General features: G+C 35.8%; 1 protein-coding gene across 1 annotated transcript; it reads right to left on the bottom strand.

Moving 5' to 3' along the window:
* Window positions 1-1,970: 1,970 nt before the first annotated feature.
* On the bottom strand, window positions 1,971-15,084 carry LOC120336554 (transforming growth factor beta-2 proprotein-like). The gene is made up of 5 exons (XM_039404251.2): window positions 14,614-15,084; window positions 11,754-11,911; window positions 11,092-11,239; window positions 6,906-7,025; window positions 1,971-5,324 (listed from the first exon to the last, which is right to left on the bottom strand). The coding sequence occupies exons 1-5, from the start codon at window positions 14,963-14,965 to the stop codon at window positions 4,819-4,821; spliced, it is 1,284 nt and encodes a 427-aa protein (XP_039260185.1). The 5' UTR covers window positions 14,966-15,084; the 3' UTR covers window positions 1,971-4,818.
* Window positions 15,085-20,374: the final 5,290 nt, after the last annotated feature.

Here is a 20,374-nt window from a genome sequence, read left to right on the forward strand (position 1 = left end):
TGGTCATATCGCTCCCTCCAGTCTGTACCGAATTGACTTGCATATTTTGTATATATATTATTGTACCCTTTCTTTTTTGGTTGACAAAGTAATAATCTCTTTCTCTCTCTCTCTAATGATGACGAATAACAAGAACAACAACATAATACTGAAACGATCGTTATGTCCACTAATGTGTCCATTAAGTTTTGAATGCTTACACAACTTCTTCAATTGTGAAAAAATAATCCGAATTTTTCCTCAGAAAGTTTACGAAGTGTTCCTATCGGTTGTTAAAGGAGGCCTGCATAGTCAATGATCTTATTATCAAAACTTGAAATTAACATTCCAGCCGATGCTCGGAGGAAACGCTAACTATGTCTGTTATAGACCAATGGTTACTAGACTAGAAGGTTTGTCTTTTTATGTCAATGGGTAATTTCTCCAATCTTTTACTGTTTTTCCAACTGTTCATACTGTATATCCAAATTTCGGAAACACATCTATAAACGTTTTTCAAATGCGTAGCAAAACCTGGGAAGCGATTTTATGTTTATCACCATGTGAAATTCTCTGGTTGGGAAAAAAAATCTGCACTGTTAAAATTGACTTGTTACGTCACGATTGGCATCGTACTAATTAGCCAATAACAGGAAAGTACGTTGATATATTGTTCCTATAGCGACATTCTGCCGGTGATGACTTCATAAAGATGCAATGTGGACTGGTAGTGTAGTGGCGGGGAGATACTTAGCCTACTTAAACTGGATTGGTTGGTTCCTACAATAACTTATAGGTTAATGTCCTCTTTCGCGGTAGCCTACTAGAGAGCTATTCCCTCAATGGGGAATGCTCTGAAGCAGCGCAGATAAATACAGCTGAATTTCTAGGAGACTATCTTTGTATATACTAGTGCCCCACTATAACCTAAATATTATTCCCAGCCCAACAGCCAGACAGTTATGGCTAGCAAGTAGTCGAAATTGAAAACAATACTAATATGCGATATGAAGGGCATGTTGAGGGTACTCTTATCAGACAAGGACTAAAGGCTTAAACATCGCTGCCGTTTCCGCTCACGAGCGATACTGCAAATGAAAAATTATATACGAATATTCACAAGATGTAATTGTCAACCTAATGCAAGAATGTGAAACTTGGAAACCTTATTCAGAAATCGGGTATGGCAATAGTTTGTTTACGAGTTCAGTGTTCCAGATACATGGACCTGGACTTCAAGAAATGGAGCTATTTTCCCATTGTTTGATAATCGTTTTGTACTCTGTTTTTGAATTCCAAGTTCTAGTTAATTCATATTTCCTAATTTGATATAGATTTCACAGAAGTTTCGAACATAGAGATCAGCAGCATGTAAACTAACTACATCGGAATGATAACACCTGGCGCCTTTGTTTCGTCAGCGTTGTGAATTTTTATTCTTTTCCATTGTTCCAATGAAAAATAACTACCGTTTTTGCAGGGAACAATAAGCGTACTGCTGCAAAAGACATTCAATTTTTTCCATGACGCACATTCCCGGATAAAATTCACTGATTTATACAGATATCAAACGATATTTTGCAAACAACGCATATACGTGGCGATGCCGCTGAATTATTGCGTTCAATTGTCACAAACGATTGCTTCCAAAGCATGTTTTTGTGCCTTTTAGCATCCGAGTTGACGTCATGAGCCGGAAACATTCGAACGAAATTGTTTGAAAAGGCTTCACGCCTGTGACGCGTAGCTACGACATTTTTATTTTCCCGTTTCGTAAATTTCTGACCATGATTACAAAACAATACATTATGCCTAAATTTATTATGTAATCGAATTACTCACGATCAGATGACAACATCAAACCGGACGACGAGGAAAAATATTTTGCAATTGAGCAACGCCAACAGAACTGGAGAATTTCCCCTTCAAATATTGACCAAAACAAGTTTCTAAACTTTTCTTCTCGCCATAACTAACTAACACAATCTTGATTGCAAAATGAAATTTTAATAATATTATCGAGACTGGATGCGAATAAAAATAATTAAAATAACAAACTAACATTCGAGGTCCAGATATTGAGTCCGTTCCTGATAATACAATAGTAAAAATGAGAACAAGACATAGTCAGTTCACACTCAGCAAACATATATATAAACAAATAAATAATACAAAAATAGGTATAAAGTATTCACATAGCCCTCTTGATATACAGTATTGATGCCAGATAGGTCAGGAAGTTATAAGACCCAAAATTCCAGAGAAATGGTACAGAGAATAAATCGCCAATTCACCCCAAAAAAACTTTTCAATCTTTAGTCATAGAGATCAAGCAAACTATTTGCATGTATCTTCGAGTTTCGCAGAACATTATCTGTGTATATATTAAATTGGATACTCATTAAAAACAGAGAGGAAATTCTCATCGACGTAGTCAAGTATACAACGAGAAAACATTTTCGAGCAAGATTTTCAGTTTGTTATCAATTGACTGGTTTCATAATAGCAATATACATTACAACGAAATAACAGAAAAAGATTTATTATAAAATAATCTATACTGACGAGCAAATTACTTTAGACCTGAATTTGAAGCCAGGATTTAAAATCAGACAAAAATTAGTACAAAAGTAAATCGAATCGACCAGTCAAATATAACAAATTGATCTTCATTAGCACGAGTTTCTTTATGTAAACTATATATATAATAACATACACGTTGCTTTTTGGACGCCGTTTGCATCCAGCTAATGTTATCAATTCGAGCCCAAATTCGACCCGAGTCCCCAAGTACAATATTCATTCCTAGATATGTACGTATCATTTGAGATTAAATAACAAGAAATAAATAATCAAATAAAAAATATGGCGTTTTAAAAAGATTTATCGATCAAACGACCCAAGAGTTGTTACGCATATCGGTACAAACGGTGTGCTTGTCAGCAAACTCATTAATCCATTCTAGAAAACCTACTCACTCCGAATATAACATACTAGTAAACCGCGCTGAAAAAAGGGTTGACGTAAATATGGAAAAAGACAGAAGAACCCATCACCAAAACTATGGATGGATGTTTTAATACAAATGACAAACAGTTGACTATTTTTCAAACTAATAATACCTAACTGTCGAACTCCCTTAGAACATTATTTGTCGCTGCATTAGCAGTAACAAATGTATGCTCATGCTCAGTGGATATCCTTGGTGCCATCTCAGTTTGGCCAAATTCAAATAATCAATATATAATCGATCCCAAATTAAACAAAGTTGACCATTCCACGCAAAATCTTTGCGATGAAGATAGCTTGAAGTTTATTTTGGGTATCCATACTATTTATGCAATATAGCGGTAGAAGTTTGCCATAGGCCTGCAGGTTTAATCGAGTTTGACAGGAAGCAATTGAGGGTATTCAGTTTTGCATTTCCGTCAGTTATGGTGTTGCCTTCGAATAACAGAATATTTTTCACTTTCATACATATGCTGAACATGTCTGGCATATATCACACAAAAGTTGATTCCATATTTAACGTAGGAAGTCAGTACAATATTTGCCACGTCTAGCCCTAACAATTTGATAATTGTCAGCCACACTTTCTTATCGAGATAACTGGTCATTTTGAGGGATGTTCTACATATAAATTGAGTACAAATTTCATTATCCGAAATTCATATATTGCGTAGTACACAGGCGTTAATTAACTCCATTGCATATGGAGCAAATAGCGGGAAGTAACCATATTGTAAAAGAAAATTTTATTGCTTCGTGGTGTGAAATTTACCAGTGATAAGTCCTATTTAAACCTAACATAGTATGCTAATGGCGATAAGTCACACGAAACCTTTTCCAAATTTGATAAGATACAGGAGGCATGGAATGACGCTATATGATCTTTTGTGGTAACAAATGTAATACTCAAATTATAGGTCTGCGAAATATAAAGGAATTTTCCGATCGAACAATAGCACAGTTTTAGCAAATACTATACATAAATACAAAACGAATTCTCTTTGTCCAGATATATGCACAGCTGCTTATTCTGGTGACGCGACTCTATATATAATAATAATTATTGTTGCTGGTAATAAGGATACAGAGCTGAAGCATTTCTATAAATAAAGAAGCAAAAAAAACGTTCAAACTAAAGTAATAATAATAAAAAAGTAGTTCACCAGGACGAGAGCAAAGAGTGTGGCAATGAACTGATAAGAAACTAAATCCCATAACAAAAGTATATATCCTAATTATCAGAGAAATTTGCGCGGCAAGACCCCTCAGAGATGAAATACCTGTTGACTTGGATGCATACGAGAAAACAAAATTCCCAACAATGATTTTCAGATCAATAAGGACACTATGATTAGTTTACAATATCAGTGGCCTCAAATGCAATGAATATGTCGCACTTTAATTTTCTTGCAATTTACAAGGTCTGGAAATTAAAAAACTGAGCGTCCTAATTATTGATAAATATAAGAACTTTGATAAGTTATCCCTTGGATAAGAATTTATGAGTATAAAATGGTTATATCAAATTTGAGGCGATAGTATTGCTAGCAGAATATGTTTTAACAGAGGTAGTTCCTCTAATAAAATAAATGTGAAGCAATTTATTTGGCACTTATTAAAAGTATCCGTGAATTCAAATTACATTCATTTTAACGCTATCAGTCGTTAAAACCAACGTTTACCAGAATCAAACAAGTCATTGCAATGTATGGGGAAGCACCATTTCCGCTTTCAAAAGTCCAAATTAACCCACTGTGTTCGACTGATGAGTAAACGAAGCCGCGCACATACACAGTAAAATCCTTAAAGACACAGTAGCTTATTCCTGCTTTAACTGCATTTACACGACATCAAGACCATGTCGCTTAGTCGCCTCACCTGAAACCTACCCTTGTTGTAGAACATGATTGTTAACGGGTTAAGTTCTTTGGGAACACAACAGGGCGATGAAGATGCTTTGGGATTCATGCTTTTATACAAACTTAGTATTGTTGCGTGTTGGCTGTCCATGCTCCATAAGTAAGGGCAGGCACCAGCACAAAAATTAGCCTTGTATCCGGACGGAGCGTGCACCCACTTCCATTTCAAATCTTTCCGGAAATCGATGTACAGTTCTCTTAGGCAACAATTGGTCTCGGTTGGGTTACTGTTAAAGCAGTATTCGGCGTCAAGAGATCTCTTTGAACGCCGCTTACTTTTTCCTGTGTGATGTCGCTGAGCTTCTGGCGATCTCATCATGACGACAAGATGCGGTTGTAAATCCTTTGTAGCTGTCGTCGAAACGGGAACATCTGTAATTCGGTCACCCCGCCCTGCTGCCATATGCCTGTTTGATCCTGAAATATTATATAGTAATGAATTTTAGTTGATGACAGCAGATGAGATGTGTTATTCATATAACTTCCGTTTAATATTTAGTACCCTGTTTCGGATAAAATTATTCATTTTGTTATCGGCTTTTCTAAATCAATTTTTTTTTCAAATTCAGAAATAAAAAATAAAATATGGATCTTAGTGTGATAAGTACAAATGCAAGTATTTAAGCAATCAAAATTGTTACTACATTGCAAGGTCAACTCAAGACTTAGATAGAAGATATATATATCTGCTTTGAATGTTATAAACCCACAACAAATAAATACTATGTAGTTATTATCTATTTGTTCAACATGAATACTAAATTAAAGGGCGGTTGGAAATACGATTAAATATAAATATGGAATCAAAAGCCCCGCGGAAGTCCAAAATAAATACGAGTTACATTATTTTGTTCCGGCAAAATTACGATCGTTCGTGCGTCAAAAACAGCGAAGTACCACAAACGGTAATCAAAACTGTCAAAATCGGCCTCTATTGCTACGCTCTGTTTACGGATATTGATAAACATCTAAATTGGTTTGCGGCGGCCACCAACGCCGCCATGTAATCATGTACGTATCGGACTTGATGAAGGACTAATTCAAATATATTTATACAAGCTTCAGGCGTGGTAAGTGATGGTAATTTGTGCCCATTTAATAGAGAAGCTAGAGAGAATTTGAGTCGGGTTTCTTATAATATTGTAATATAGGGGTTCATATTGGGCCGGTTCTTTTAAACGTGATACATCGCGACCTGGATGGTCGCATCGACAAATTTTGTCCTTGCTCAAAATCAAATCATGACAAAATCAGAGACTTTTTGTGTCTCAATTGTTTTAAAGAAATATAGTAGTAAATTCATTCGGCCAAAGGCCAATAATCAACTTCGAATTTGGCGCCGAAATCTTCATTTCCTCAAATGCTCATTCAAAAGGTGTTTTTACACAAACATTGGACATCAATTACCTCGTTAAAAGCTTGTTTTCGATTATTTATTTGGCGCGAAATTATGACTAATATAAATATATTTAACGCAAGATAAACCGCACGCGACTGTTGCCACTACTACATTGTTACAAACATCTTGATTTTACTGATAAGATCACTGCAAATGTTAAAAACAGAAATGTTATATTTGAGACGTGTCTAAACAAGGGCACCGAACACCACAATTAATAGCCCCGAACCGGCGTCAATTGCTTGTAAATTTTGGGTTTGTTTCATAAATTGATGTACAGATAAGGACAATAATATAAATTTACTCATTGAACATAATTAAAAAGAGTTTTTCCACAGTGGCCAGTAAGAATATCTAGGGAAAGATCAGCAGGTTCAGTCAAACCAAATACGGGCATGAAAGAATGATTTTCTGATTTTTGTAAAAATATAAATCACTTTTCATTGATTCATTATGAGGAATCGCCTAAAATGAGAAGCAAATAGAGGCAGTAAGACCATGGCGGAAAGGAGGTAGAGGCAACGGTAGGTGCGATCCATTTTTAAGTGCACTGATCATAAACTTCCATTGATAAAGTACTTTTAAAACTATAGTCTTACCTGCAAACAATATTTCCATTTTTTCCCTTACTCCTCTGGGCGACGATCTTCTCGTGGGTGACTGTGATGCTTGGTCATCTTCTGGGCAAGGAACCGTCATTTCTAACCCGAGATTTGTATCTGTTATGAATGAAAATTACGAATAATTAATGAAAAAGCCAGTGCAGAGACTATAGGTCACAATCAACCAAACCTCATTTTAACCGAATAGATTTTATACATATATACCAATGATGCGCCTATCATTCATTTAAGACCTTCTTTTGCTGAGAAATGGATATTTTCCAGTCATAAAATAATTATAAATATTTCAATAAATTAGCTAGTTCTTTAAATAAAATCATACTTGAAATCTTGCTTGGTATATCAGCTGCAAACTAACCACAATTTATCAGAATCCAAATATAGCAGCCGATATCGAATATGACGCATAAAGCTCCGATATAACAATAAACAAGACCGAAATAGAACAAGACCAAAGTATTGCCGACGAGATACAAGACAGCAAAAACAAGTCATCGACAGAATTACCATTAAATATGAACCAAACTTGAAAAAGAGGAAACGTTTTCAAAAAAGTGAAACACAGGTCGAAACATATGAACTCTCGAAGAATATACAATGTTTCATCGTTTGACATTGTTCGTTCTAAATCGGGTCATATTTAAACACATATAAGAGACGAATTTGAAATGCGAAAGCATAACTATAGGCTGTTTAGCTATAAGTTCATTAAGCACCTGGTTTCATAGTTTTAGTCAAAAGAAAACTTGGGTGAGTCTCGCCCACTCGTTATTATTGTAAATTGTGTAAAACACTCTGACGAAGGTATAAGTATCAGACAATATGACATTATTACATTGCCACATCAAACGCCACTGAGTCAGGAAATCTATCAAGCAGGTCTACTGGGAGCTACAATGATGTCATTCAACAATCATACCTAAAAGTTTGCAGACATTTATTTAAATCAAATTAACATGTAATTACCGTGATGAACTTCAAGTTAAGTGTGTGGGAGGGGGAAATCGTCTGAGATGATTGATAACTTGTAGTCATTTTTATTTACGGAAGCTGATATACCATTAGCTTCACTCGGTGTATGTAAATTGATATACTCGAGTACTTATAGTGGCCTGCCTGTTTATATACGAAATAAATTGCATGGCATTTTTAAATTTAACACTGCATTGAAATTTGTTGCAATAAAGATTGTACGCAGACCCTGATACATTGTTAAAACGCCCGCCCTGTGAGACGGATCTTTCACATCGCTACTGCTGCTACCCACAGACGACAATCCGTTCCAGGTCAAATCCAAAGCTGTCTCAAGTTCCCATATCGCCATTTTTCAATTAATTGTGCACTCGGACTGTTGTTATTACAAACTATTTGTTCAGGCTATCAGGCGTTGACCATTTGCTGACAGAGCTTTCCGATCGAAATTAATGCATATATCACTATTCGACGAGACGTCGTTTAATACTTTCACCACACTTGGTTTTACATGTCTCTACCTTTTTAAATATAGTCATACATCAGACAGTATGCATGGGGCGATAAGGTCGTCGAGGTATCGGATGACTAAAAACATAAAAGAGGTCGGTGGAAGAGTGAGACCTGGTCGTGGGAAGTCTTAATGTTTGATTCAACTAGTCATCAAAGAATTACCTCCGAATATCTTCTGAAGTCCTAATTAGAAAATGAAACGACTAGAAATATGTTTGCGGTATGGATATCGTTACATTTTAAGGACAAGGATTCCAGAATTCAAATGAACTAATTGCTATCAAATTTCAAAATTTATATCGCTTGATTTTGCAAGAGTGTTTCGCATATATTGTACTATTTATTATCAAGAATAAAATTGGGTGAACTTAAAATTCCGATGGATAATGTAAAATTTTAATTTTTCAAAAACTAAATTACCCCATCAGTCATTTTAAAATGAGCCGCAATTTAATTATTCGACAGGATAAATGTCAACTTAAAGTTTTACTCCTAATATAAGTACTTCGAAATCCTCTCAGTCGGTTTACATCACAAGTTATCAGTTTGTTGACAAATACCGGATTACGCATTTTCAGCGGTTAATCAAAGTACGGGATAGCGACAAGGCCATCACTTGATATTCAAAGTTCGCTACCCGACATCAAAGATGATCAAAAACCCCAAATATCTAAAATTTGTATCACGTGACATTATTAGATTTCTTTTGATTGCCCGTGTCACAGAAATCGTATCGTGTTTATTCGATATGATAATTGAAAGACACGTAATATATAGAAATAGTCAATAAAACATATATCCGAAATTTTTAAAAGTAAAGTGGAAGTACCCGTTGATTATAGCTGTTTCGAAGGCATGGTTACAGTTGATTTTGATTCACGTTTAATAAGTATCATTATCGGCAAGATAATATATTGTCATATAAAGTTACTGTGAATTATACGGTACATTTCATGCATTTTTTATAGTATAAATACGACACTAATGAGAACAGTATGAACAGATCCGCTATTTTATTAAATTTTTCAATAGGCTTGAACTAGATAATGTCGAGTTCTCTCATGTGGCGTTGTGATAACGCAAGTGCTCCCGTGGGTATAAAAAAGATTAGCTATACAAGTTCAATGATCGTTAAAGTAACGTCCGTGTGAACGGATATGTAGCCAGAAGAACTTGGCCTGCTCCCCACTTAAAAGACAACATAAGACGGAAGGTGACAACACAAAGGATTAGACGTCACGTATTGTTCATGACCGAAAAAGATAATTTAAGTGATTTTGGTTGAAGTGGTCTACTCGACTAGACGAAGCAGAACAAAAGTGACGAATGTAAATCTCATTAACATTTCTAGTCAAATTTCTCAATGTTTTATCAAAATCGGATTTTGGGGATACAATGCTAATTGCCCGATCTTACAATTACAAAATTACAGAAAACTAATGAGATGTAGAAAAGTTCGATCTAGCTAATTTGTTTCAAGAACCGTATATGTTCAGATATTTTATAAAAACTCCAAAACGTGATTCGATCATAATTCAGCTTCAACGCTATGTTCTGTGCCTAAAATATGCTACCCTAAGTTGAATTTTCACATTGAAAAAATGAAAAGTCTCTCACATCTCGGTAAAATTTTGTAGATAATTCAAAGATGGCACTGACAAAGTGTACCTTGAACTGAACATGAACTTTGACATCGCAATACCAGCACCACGTCATATCCACCGATAATGTTCCCTCTATATACCAACATCATGACGGAGAGACGATATATCACATATATGTCACATAGAACGTCATTAGGAGGTGTTTACTCTAAAATGAATTTTCATCAAAAGCCCCTTCTTATAAAAGAAAAGCAAAGATCCAGGACGGCCCGACAGATAAAATAAACTTTAATCAGCAACCAATCGTTTACGAATTCTCAGTGATAATACAAAAAAGATTATATAACGTGGAAAGCGTAATTTATTTTGTTGCAAATGGCTAAAATTTTCGAACCTTTGGTGATGTGGCAGAAAATGAAAGTAAATTTTACTAACTAATTTTAGGCACCGTTCCATGTTTATTTACGGGGAAGTGGCCTGCTTCAAAGTACACCTGGGATTTAAGGGAGTTTAAGTAATAATCTGTGCGGGAAATCGTCATTAACTAGCGATATTACGATACAAGACAGGAAATGGATCACAATGGGAATTGGATACGCCACATCCATTTCCCGTGTCGTAGCAAATGTAATACTGAATTGTGGGAGATTAGTTAGTTCGAGTATACTCAACACACATTAGTTACATTTCAAATATCCGGCGACAGGCGTTGGACTATTTTTATTTTACTTGGTAAGCTTAATAGGTTTTTGTATTCGTTGCGTAATCGGATATCCGATTCGATAGATGCTTATACCAATGACACGGTCAGTAAAATAACGTCATAGAGCCAATATTCCAAACATTAATGACTTTAACTGAGGTCACAGAGGTGTCGCATGTATTGAATAACTTCAACGATTTTACAGAAAAATTACCACGGTGAAACCATGCATTCAATTTAGAATACATACTAGCTTACAAGATCAGTAGGATTTAATTAATAAAAAATTTGTCGCGTATATTACATATTCGTACTTGGATAAATTTGCAATGAATACACAAACTGCAATTCACATTAAAGTTTTACTTACGTGGATATCTTGCCCATTCACGTATCGTAGTGGTTACATCAAACGATTGCCATCCACTTCCAATCGTATCCATCAATCGCATAGTCAAGAAATGTCTGCCGGGTGAGTGACCTTCCTTTCCCGGCAAAGTTAATTGGTGAAGATCAACCTGAAGTGATACAAACCAATACAATATTACAGACTATAGTACTAGTACAGACAATATTACAGTTTGATTTTGATCTGCACAAAATACATTACAAGGTCGACGTTAAATATCTCTGGTTTTGGTGTTATGTTTTCGTACGGTACTCCTAAAGTATGCGCACCAAGATGTCGCATAACCTGAATCCTAACCTGGTGTACAACTTCAGTTCAGGTTGTGCACCATCTTGGTGCGCATACTTCAGGAGGTCCCTTCGTACACGTCGTTCATCGAAAACGATACTCAACGATACTGTTCAATGTCATAATTTTTAATTTACATTAGATGAACCCAAATCAGACTTATATCATTATAAATTTATATTTGTCTGTTATTTTGTTATTGTTTTTTTTTTCATCAAAAGTAAAAAGAAATTTTTATACTAACAATAATCTTTCATATGTTATATCCACACACTAATACCTCGCAATATACCCTAAACTGGAAGTGCAAATTCTTTGGTAATATGGAACTTTACCTGTTGTGTAATTCCACTTTCTGATACCGGGTTTGGAATTTGATAAAACCTGAGAGTTGCACTGGTGATAGCTTCAGTATCAAGTTTGAATGGTTCAAGATCGAATTCAAAAAATTCTGAAATCTGTCTGGAAAGCTTTCGATTTTTGTAGAAATCCACTGCAAATGAAAAACCATATAATGTGAAATATGTATGGAATAGTTTGATATATTGATTAGCTATAATAGGATTGTCATAGATATAGTTCTGTGGTTATATAGTATAATAAAACACCACCAAGCAAATACATTCAATCGGCTTTATAATAAAGCATAAGTGAGTGGGCGATACTGTGTAGTAAAATCACAACTAAACAAATTTCATATTTGCTGATTACATCATTCGGTCTTTGTTCCTCGCGATCAAAGGGTATCATATGATACAAAGTGACATTTGATGATGAAAATGGCAAGCCTACCATTTTTATTGGCAAATTTCAACATGAAATATACTCAAACGCCTCAAAACCAAATTAAACATTATGAAAGTGGTACAGAGTAAACAATGATTCACTAATAAAACTAGGATACCAGAGCCAGTAAAATAAGTAGTTTTTCTTATATATCATCACTTTCAATGCAACGATGTTGCAACATCGGTTCAGCACTCTCCCATGTTCGACCGTGTATTTACAAATAGTAAACCAACACCCCTTTGTGTATTTTATAAAACGATAAACCTTTTTACACGATCGTACACTTTAAACAGAACGTGATAGAAGACATATATTTTATCGTTGAGTTGATTAAAATTCTGCGATGATTAGACATGAGTTATAAAGCAACTTGATATGAATCAAATCGGTATTAAAAACTTTTTATGTCGCGACCTTTCACCATAAATAGGGCGTGTGAGCTTAAGCGGTTTTCTTGAGTCTCGCTTCCTGGTTTACGCGTCTGCTCATACAAGTGATGTTTGCTTTAGAAAATTTATGGGTGTTCTATTTACTTGCAATATCATATTACACATCGTAGATTGGCGAATAATTTGATGTACCAGAAGCTTCCTGAAACTGCGACCTGGTTTTCATTAAATATTTAATAACACACCGCGTGCAATTTTTCTACGAGATTACAAGGATGAAAAATCAGAACAACTTTGTAGAAGTACAAGGAAGCGTAAAATTTGTCATGGTTTTGTATTCGATTGTCTATATCCACTGAAAAGCATTTTCCTCGCACCAATAATATCGTATATTGTAAAATTGCTCAAACTCGATTCGACAAATAGAAGATTAAATTTTGCTTTCAAAGTATGGCATACCTCGGAGCATGTTTCGGAGCCAGCCAACAAAGAGTTTTATAAACGTATTGAACAATGAAAAACCATTGGCATATTATTTGCCTCAGATTTCCTTGTCGTTCGTATAGGTTCACAATCGATGCGATCATATACCTAAATGGCAATATCGCACGATGGACGGTCGTGGTCGCGGTCGCAATATTGTCTTAAATGAAATTTTGGTACTGCAGTAATGGAGTGTATAATTTGTAAACGCACTCGAGCCCATTATCAATCTGTCATGGCATATTTTAACAACAAAAGTAAATTATGAATTGGTTTAACAAAAGCGATCGCGCCTTGCGGTTTATCATCGTCATAATTTGAAAGCAATGCATACAGAAGAAGTGCACCGCCACAACAGAACTGTGCCACGTGTTGCGTAAGTTCACTAGAGAACTTACTTTTACATAATTATGCTGGTTGGGACATGATCTTATTCGCTACGAAATATGCTTTAACGACCAAGCATCAAAGTTTGAGATACAATTTGGATATGAACAAGACCATAGCAATCACAAGGTTAGGTCGCTCCGTACAGTATTTCACTATCCAAGGACCAAATTATGTTAACGTGAAGATTATTTATCACTATTAAATTCGAACTTTTTCTTTTATCTGCGGCTACTGTACGGGGACGCTTGAATGCAAAAGTCAATTATTTGCTTCATCGAATTCTGTTTATTTATTCGCTAACATCAACCATCGACCACACACGAGTTTCGAAAGGGATATATTTGAGGACCCTAATTTGACGTCACAGTTGTACAAGTGAGTTCGTGGGTGGGGCAATGTCTAGGAACAATCCAGCTGATGTAAAAACTGAAATCAGTAAACAACACCATTAACTTTCAATGACCCATATCGATTGACTTTTGAAGTTTTCGATAGTCGTTTCGACTCACTAAAAACTCGATAAACATAACGCAAAAACGACGATTTTAGTGCTGTAAATTTGCGTTTCGGCAGATGCGCAGGAAGTTGTTCGAGATTTAACCATGCAAACTAAAAAACTCTACAACTACGTAACATAAATAATGGCGCTTTCATAAATTTGTCGAAAGCAAAAGCGTCAACCCAGTACAAATTTTGTTCTAAAGTAATTTTCCAAGTTATTACGTTTGTTTATATTTTTAGTAGGTTCATGCTTCAAACGCCTTCAACATAATCTGAAGTTCGTTAAAAACCCTTTTTCCAATCATATGTTCATTTTGAGCCTTATTGCCGCCAAATTATGAATACGCGATATCCAAATGCAAGAATGACAGATCCATCACCCTTTATGTTGTTACCAAACATATGTTTCCAGCCAATATGTCTACAGGCTCTTCCCTCATAACGCCGGGTGGTTAGAACGTCGGGGACAACGAATGTAAACATAGGTATAGCAAATGATTATACGAGATGCGTATAGAGATCGGTCATGTTAGGCTTTCATGATTTATCGCTGACATTCGAAAGCGGCGATATAGCACCGAGTTATATGGTTTGACTTCTTCGCCAATGACTTATAAAATTACAATAAATAAAAAATACATACCTTCTGGCGAACCTGACGCTTCTTTGTTAGAATAAACTGTGACAATTTCTTGTGCATAATAATCCACATCATGTTCTTCGCATTCCAGCCGCCGTAAGCGCGCTTGCTCTTCGACAAAGTCCCGGGTGCGATTGTACATTGCCTGCACTTCCTCCGGAATTTGTCCCGGTGGTTTATCATCGCGAGGTAACTGTGTGAAGCCTAACTTGCTAAGTATTTGCCCTCTTATGGCTTCTATTCGTCTGGTTTTCATCTTTTCAAAATTTACACCACAGCCTGCCATTGTTGGCGGCGGAGCAACAAGGTAATAGACGGCAATTAGGAGAGTCACAGGAAACTTGTCGATATGCATAGCTAAGGTTTGTACGTTTTTCTGATATTGCAGATGTTTTGTAAAAATCTTCTTTTTGTTGATTTGTCGCTGAATATAATTGACTAAGGTATAAGAAAAGCTGCAAAGTAGTTAAGTAGTTCGGTCAGTACATTATTCAGTTGAAGTAAATTTTAATCAACTGCTAAAACTTTGTGTTTGGGAGAACGAATTGGTAAAAACATACGTTTTTTTTTAAATTTACATGCCTCGCATTCTGAAATTTCGTACCCGTTTATAAGAATAGACAATATTTCAAACGAGTTTTCAGGCTATATGATGGAAATGTTAAATTAGCGGTTTAGGTTCTTCAGGTGCCAAATTGTAGTAAAGTTCAGTCGTAAAATGAATAAACTGGTGCACGCACCATTTCAAATTACAACTATTTATTTAACAGCTCTCGCATACCCTTACTTCAGTACTTCCGAACAAACATTATGTTCTGCAAATTTGTGAATTTTCTTGCTTTCAGTAAATAATCTGTTTGCATCGTTAATCTTTAGGCATCACCACAGTAAGAATTAGGCAAACATATTTCAGAACTAGACAAAACTTTTCACATGTGTGGCAACCTGCCCCAATGCTCTGCACTGCACCGCGTCTGAATAGGTCTGTCAATTGTGCTGTCCGCGTATGTTGCAGAATTTCGCAATTACAGACTTATGCAAAACTCCACGGATACAGGGATAGGAGACAGGCAGACAGAAGTAACCAAGTATCTGTTTACTGTACACAAAACAAAGCTAAGTAGCATCAGGTCAACTGGTTACATAGATGGGGTGGTAGATAACGCCAATGCTTAAAATCCTTTAGTCTCTTAATACCATTAGCCTTGTCATTCGGGTTATTTCTCAGGGTTTAGTTTCAAAAAACTTTTAATATAATATATAGATGCGAATACGATGTCAGATATTGTGACCGAATACCAATCTTGAAGAGACTGGCATAATTGAAACACACTGCTAAACTGAAGAAGAAAGTATAAATGCAATATTTTAGTAATTCTACAATACGCCAAATATTTCAAGATGGTACCAAACTAACAAATTTATAGCAACGTACAGCCTGCTTCTTAGTCATTACTACTTCGTAATAAATTTTCCACCGAAAGAAACTGTTAGCAGCTAAAAAACGGGTCCTTCAGTCTTGAGAAAGAAAATTTAGCTGAAAGTACACTTCGTGGAAAAGTGCGTAGATTAACGATGACAAATTACTATCAGCTTCACATGTCTGTAACTTAGATAACGACGAACTTGGGTGAAGGCATATCGCTTTCAGTGCTACATGCTTTTGAACTCTAATTAGAAACTCGGTTCAATTTTTGTTGGCGAGGTCCCACTGGGCGTTTTGACTATTATAAAATGGCATCTATAAATTATCAGCGCTTCACTTTTTGCTAAGATATGTCATCCATTGAATTCTGTTTTATGACTCAATTTCTAGCAATCGCGACCGCGCGTGACTTAATTCCACTCAACACTGAATTCGCACATGAATTGAAAGCAGTATTTATTTGTCTCAAACTTCCCCATCGACGTTCATATTTTTTCTTCAATAGTGTTTCTTTATGGAAGCCTGTCGCTCGCGATTGCTCAGCTGACTGGCCGCAACGGACGACCAATATTTATGTAAACTGAATCGTCGCCAGCTGGGTTTTCGCAAGCGTCGTTCCCACGTACGGAACCTATATAAAACTAAAGTCGCATCTTTCGCCGTTAAATCGAGTTATTTCATAGCGTTCGTCATCACAATTGATATTTCATTCAAGGTCATTATTTGGGATGTAAAATACATTTTATAAAAACTGATTGCTGATTCTTCTATGCGTAATTGCGGTCTGTCCCTGTCTCGATATTTAACGTGATTTTTCGTTAGCAATTTATAATTTTCGCTAGATTTCGCGGTCAACCGCCGACGGTTCCAACCAAGCGCTAATCGTAATATTAGTTGGGTTCGTTATATGCGTTACCATATCAGGATACTTCTTATAGATTGTGAAACGAAAATTATTATAAATTCTCAATACGCTGATATTTCGTCGGTTATTGATACGTGAACTGGTATGAATGCGAGGGTTTAGAATTGGATTGCCCGCATACATTTACAAGGGCCTATTAATAAAATATAGAAGGGCCCTTGTAGTACGAAATTAGCTATCAATCGAGAGATATTTTGGTCGTCACTGGCTTACGTCATCATACCTCTTAAATAATTACAAGATAGAAATACAACCAGATTTTTCAAGGTGCCGCATATTAGGTTCCCAAAATATCTTTATAAACCCCATACCATGCACAAAAAATATCTTGCGTTTTGTGGCCCCTCGATTGCAGATTCTTTACGAGTCACCAATGACGCAGTATTTCAAATTCAATGCACATAAAGTTGGGGCAAACTTTTTAATCCCATTGCCGAGTCGACGAGATTTCATAGCGGTATTTACAAATATAACGTCAAAATACTGCCACAATACTGCATTGAATTTGGTTTCATATTAACAAAATGAAGTGTGTACTTTACTACTTTCTCCTACAACTCATCCGAAAATGATCATTTATGGGTATCAAAACACACGTAAGTACAGTCAAACAAATTGCGGTTAATTAAATAGCAACGGCCACAATTTCCTCAGTTTTTGAAAACAATAAACAACAAACTGTATAGGGGATTTCGGACTATAATTTGCTACCTGAAGAACGAGATGAGATCATAATCGATTCCTTTGTTTAAAGCCGCTGACGTAACCACAGAATAAACACATTTTGGCGCGCAGCCTATTCAATACTCAATATCGCAGGAAACGATTTGAAATTGAGACATTACAACTTATACCGAAAATCTTCTCGCCACAAAATGACATTCTATTCAAAAGAAAGTACCGTAAAGTATACAACTAAAAGCTTTGTTCATAAAAGCAAATATTCAATTATAATTCCGTTATTGCTTTGCTTCACTTTGCAATATTTCTTAAGAGAAAACCCAAGTTTTTCGCAGGTTTCAAGTTCACGTCTGATACGTGATTACGTATTGGCGTATTTCTTTTCTGCGTAGATAGCACGCTGTACCAATTTAGAATTTACATAATATGATATATCGCACCTGTTGCTGTCACAATTCCCAACTTGGGGCGGTTTGTCCCACATTATCGAAAGGGAATGTGACACTCAATGCATCCAAAGTTAACCGCTCCAAGTATGTCGGTTTGACCTGTAAGACAATGATCGGATCTCCTGTTACCGATCGCTGCTCTATATCGAAACCCAACTCCAACACCGATGGATGTGAACATCTTCCATGGCTGCATTGCATGCGCATTCGATATCCTATCGGTTATATTGAGTTGGAATAGTGTTACCTCGTTTCATTCTGGTTGCTTGATTTTTCAACAGGACAACTTATAAGTGTGTTGAAGTGTTGTGAAGTTTACTTTTTCTTGTCAAATGAAACCAGATGTCGCTGTGAACAAAATGTGACCGAGGTTCACGCGTCCGTCGACACGCAAAGCTTCGTTGCAAAAAGTGGTAAACAAACAATGATTGTAGTGACTTTCCTTGAGAGATAAATACATGCTACACTTGGGAGTTATTCGGTACCTAATCACTCCGGAGTGGCATTCTAAAAGCTTTATTTGCATAATGACTTCGATTCTTAACTTGTATGGTATGGAAGCAATTGTCCTCAAACAACTTATTATTTAATAACGTTATGCCGCGATTCTGATCGACATATCCACGGTCAATCTGAAAATCAGATAGGTTTTACGAATAGAACTTTCCAGAATCAACTTATTATTTAGCTCCGTTATTTGCGACACGATTGCAAATCTAAACGTCAAAGTCGATCACGTATTTCACGAAGCTGCTCGAATCAAATCTTGAACAAACGGCAACTAAAATATTCCCTTTTCGATCTATCATGCATAGGTATTGAATACAAAATCTGGTATTTGTACAAAATTTTCAGCAAGGTAACGTGACATGAAATATAATGCCGATGAAATTTCAGATTAAAATATGTACTTTAAGGGCTTGAACATATTCAACTGAAAGAAACTCCCAATATCTAAAAAAAATCAAACTGACTTGCCACATTTCAGGTCTCGTTATTATCGCGTGTTGTGTCATACCGTTGATTTTGTTTATTATTCATTATATATATAATTTAACTCACCTCAATACTGCATGGGACCATTGTTTACAAAAAAAAGCTCACTCAACAAGGACCATAGAGATACCGAGGTCGTAACATAATAACGTCTAATGTCAATTGTATATCTTTGTTCAATAAAATAATATGATCGTCAGAAAAGTAAAGTGCAATTTACACGATAAACTGTATTGAATATTAAACCATTGTGATTTGAGATGAAATAAAAACGTAAATATTTTTTTCATTGTAAACTTTCATTAATCATTAATTAATACAAAATTATGAAATCGAGAAATCAGAAATAATATGAACAGTGAGTAACCGATCCAATGTTTATAGCATTTTACTTGTTCAAGATGCCAGCTAATTTTTCAAATAGCGGAATATCTAGAATTCGCCGTCGATATTTGTCTAAAGAATATGAATTTATTAAAATACTAGATAATTATTAAGCTATCAACTGGTAACGGACGCAAAATTCTCAAATATCTACATATTATAAAGGATAGCGTGTGAAAGCTATCTTTCATGTACTTTCCGATGAGTCAATTTTACTTTGATTGAGTGGTTCATCTGCTTGGACTCATTCACATGCTAATATTATGTTTCTATTATTTACATTGGGTGGTCAAATACTCCCATTCGGACAAAAGGTAAATAGTTCACCGACTGAAAGCCCTTTCGTATTCCCGCCCACTGTCAGCCGATGTTCGATAATTGTTAAACTGAAAAGGTCTATCAATATTCTTTACTTCTGCCCATGGATAAATGCACAGGGCCCTACTGTCAATAAATTATGGTATCAAATACAAAGATTCTTGTTTACAAAACGTCAGCGTACTGCGGAAGTAAAATTTGATCCTACTTACACGCTGAAAGAATTATCACCGCCATTGCGACTCTCTTTTCTGAAGGACGTTGCACCCTTATCCTTCAATTAGATGACCCAGCTCTTGACAGGATATTACATCCGACATGACATCGATAATTGAACGCTGATGCAAAAGTTCATTTTTTACCACCATGTTTGCTTTTTAATTCAAATTCTAAGTTTATCCACGTGTGGTCTCGTCACACGGGTGACATGGCACCCCAGCCTCGAAGCGAGTTCACATGTTTTCACAGGTATGTCGGTAGAAACTAGTCTAAACGTGTTTCGACTTTCGAGTACGGAGAAAAGGCAACGCTCAAATCTAAAGTGATAGTAGCATTGCAGCATTTCTTGCTAGTTCTATACCCATT

Source organism: Styela clava, chromosome 2 (assembly GCF_964204865.1).
Source record: "Styela clava chromosome 2, kaStyClav1.hap1.2, whole genome shotgun sequence".
Classification (NCBI taxonomy): Eukaryota; Metazoa; Chordata; class Ascidiacea; order Stolidobranchia; family Styelidae; genus Styela; species Styela clava.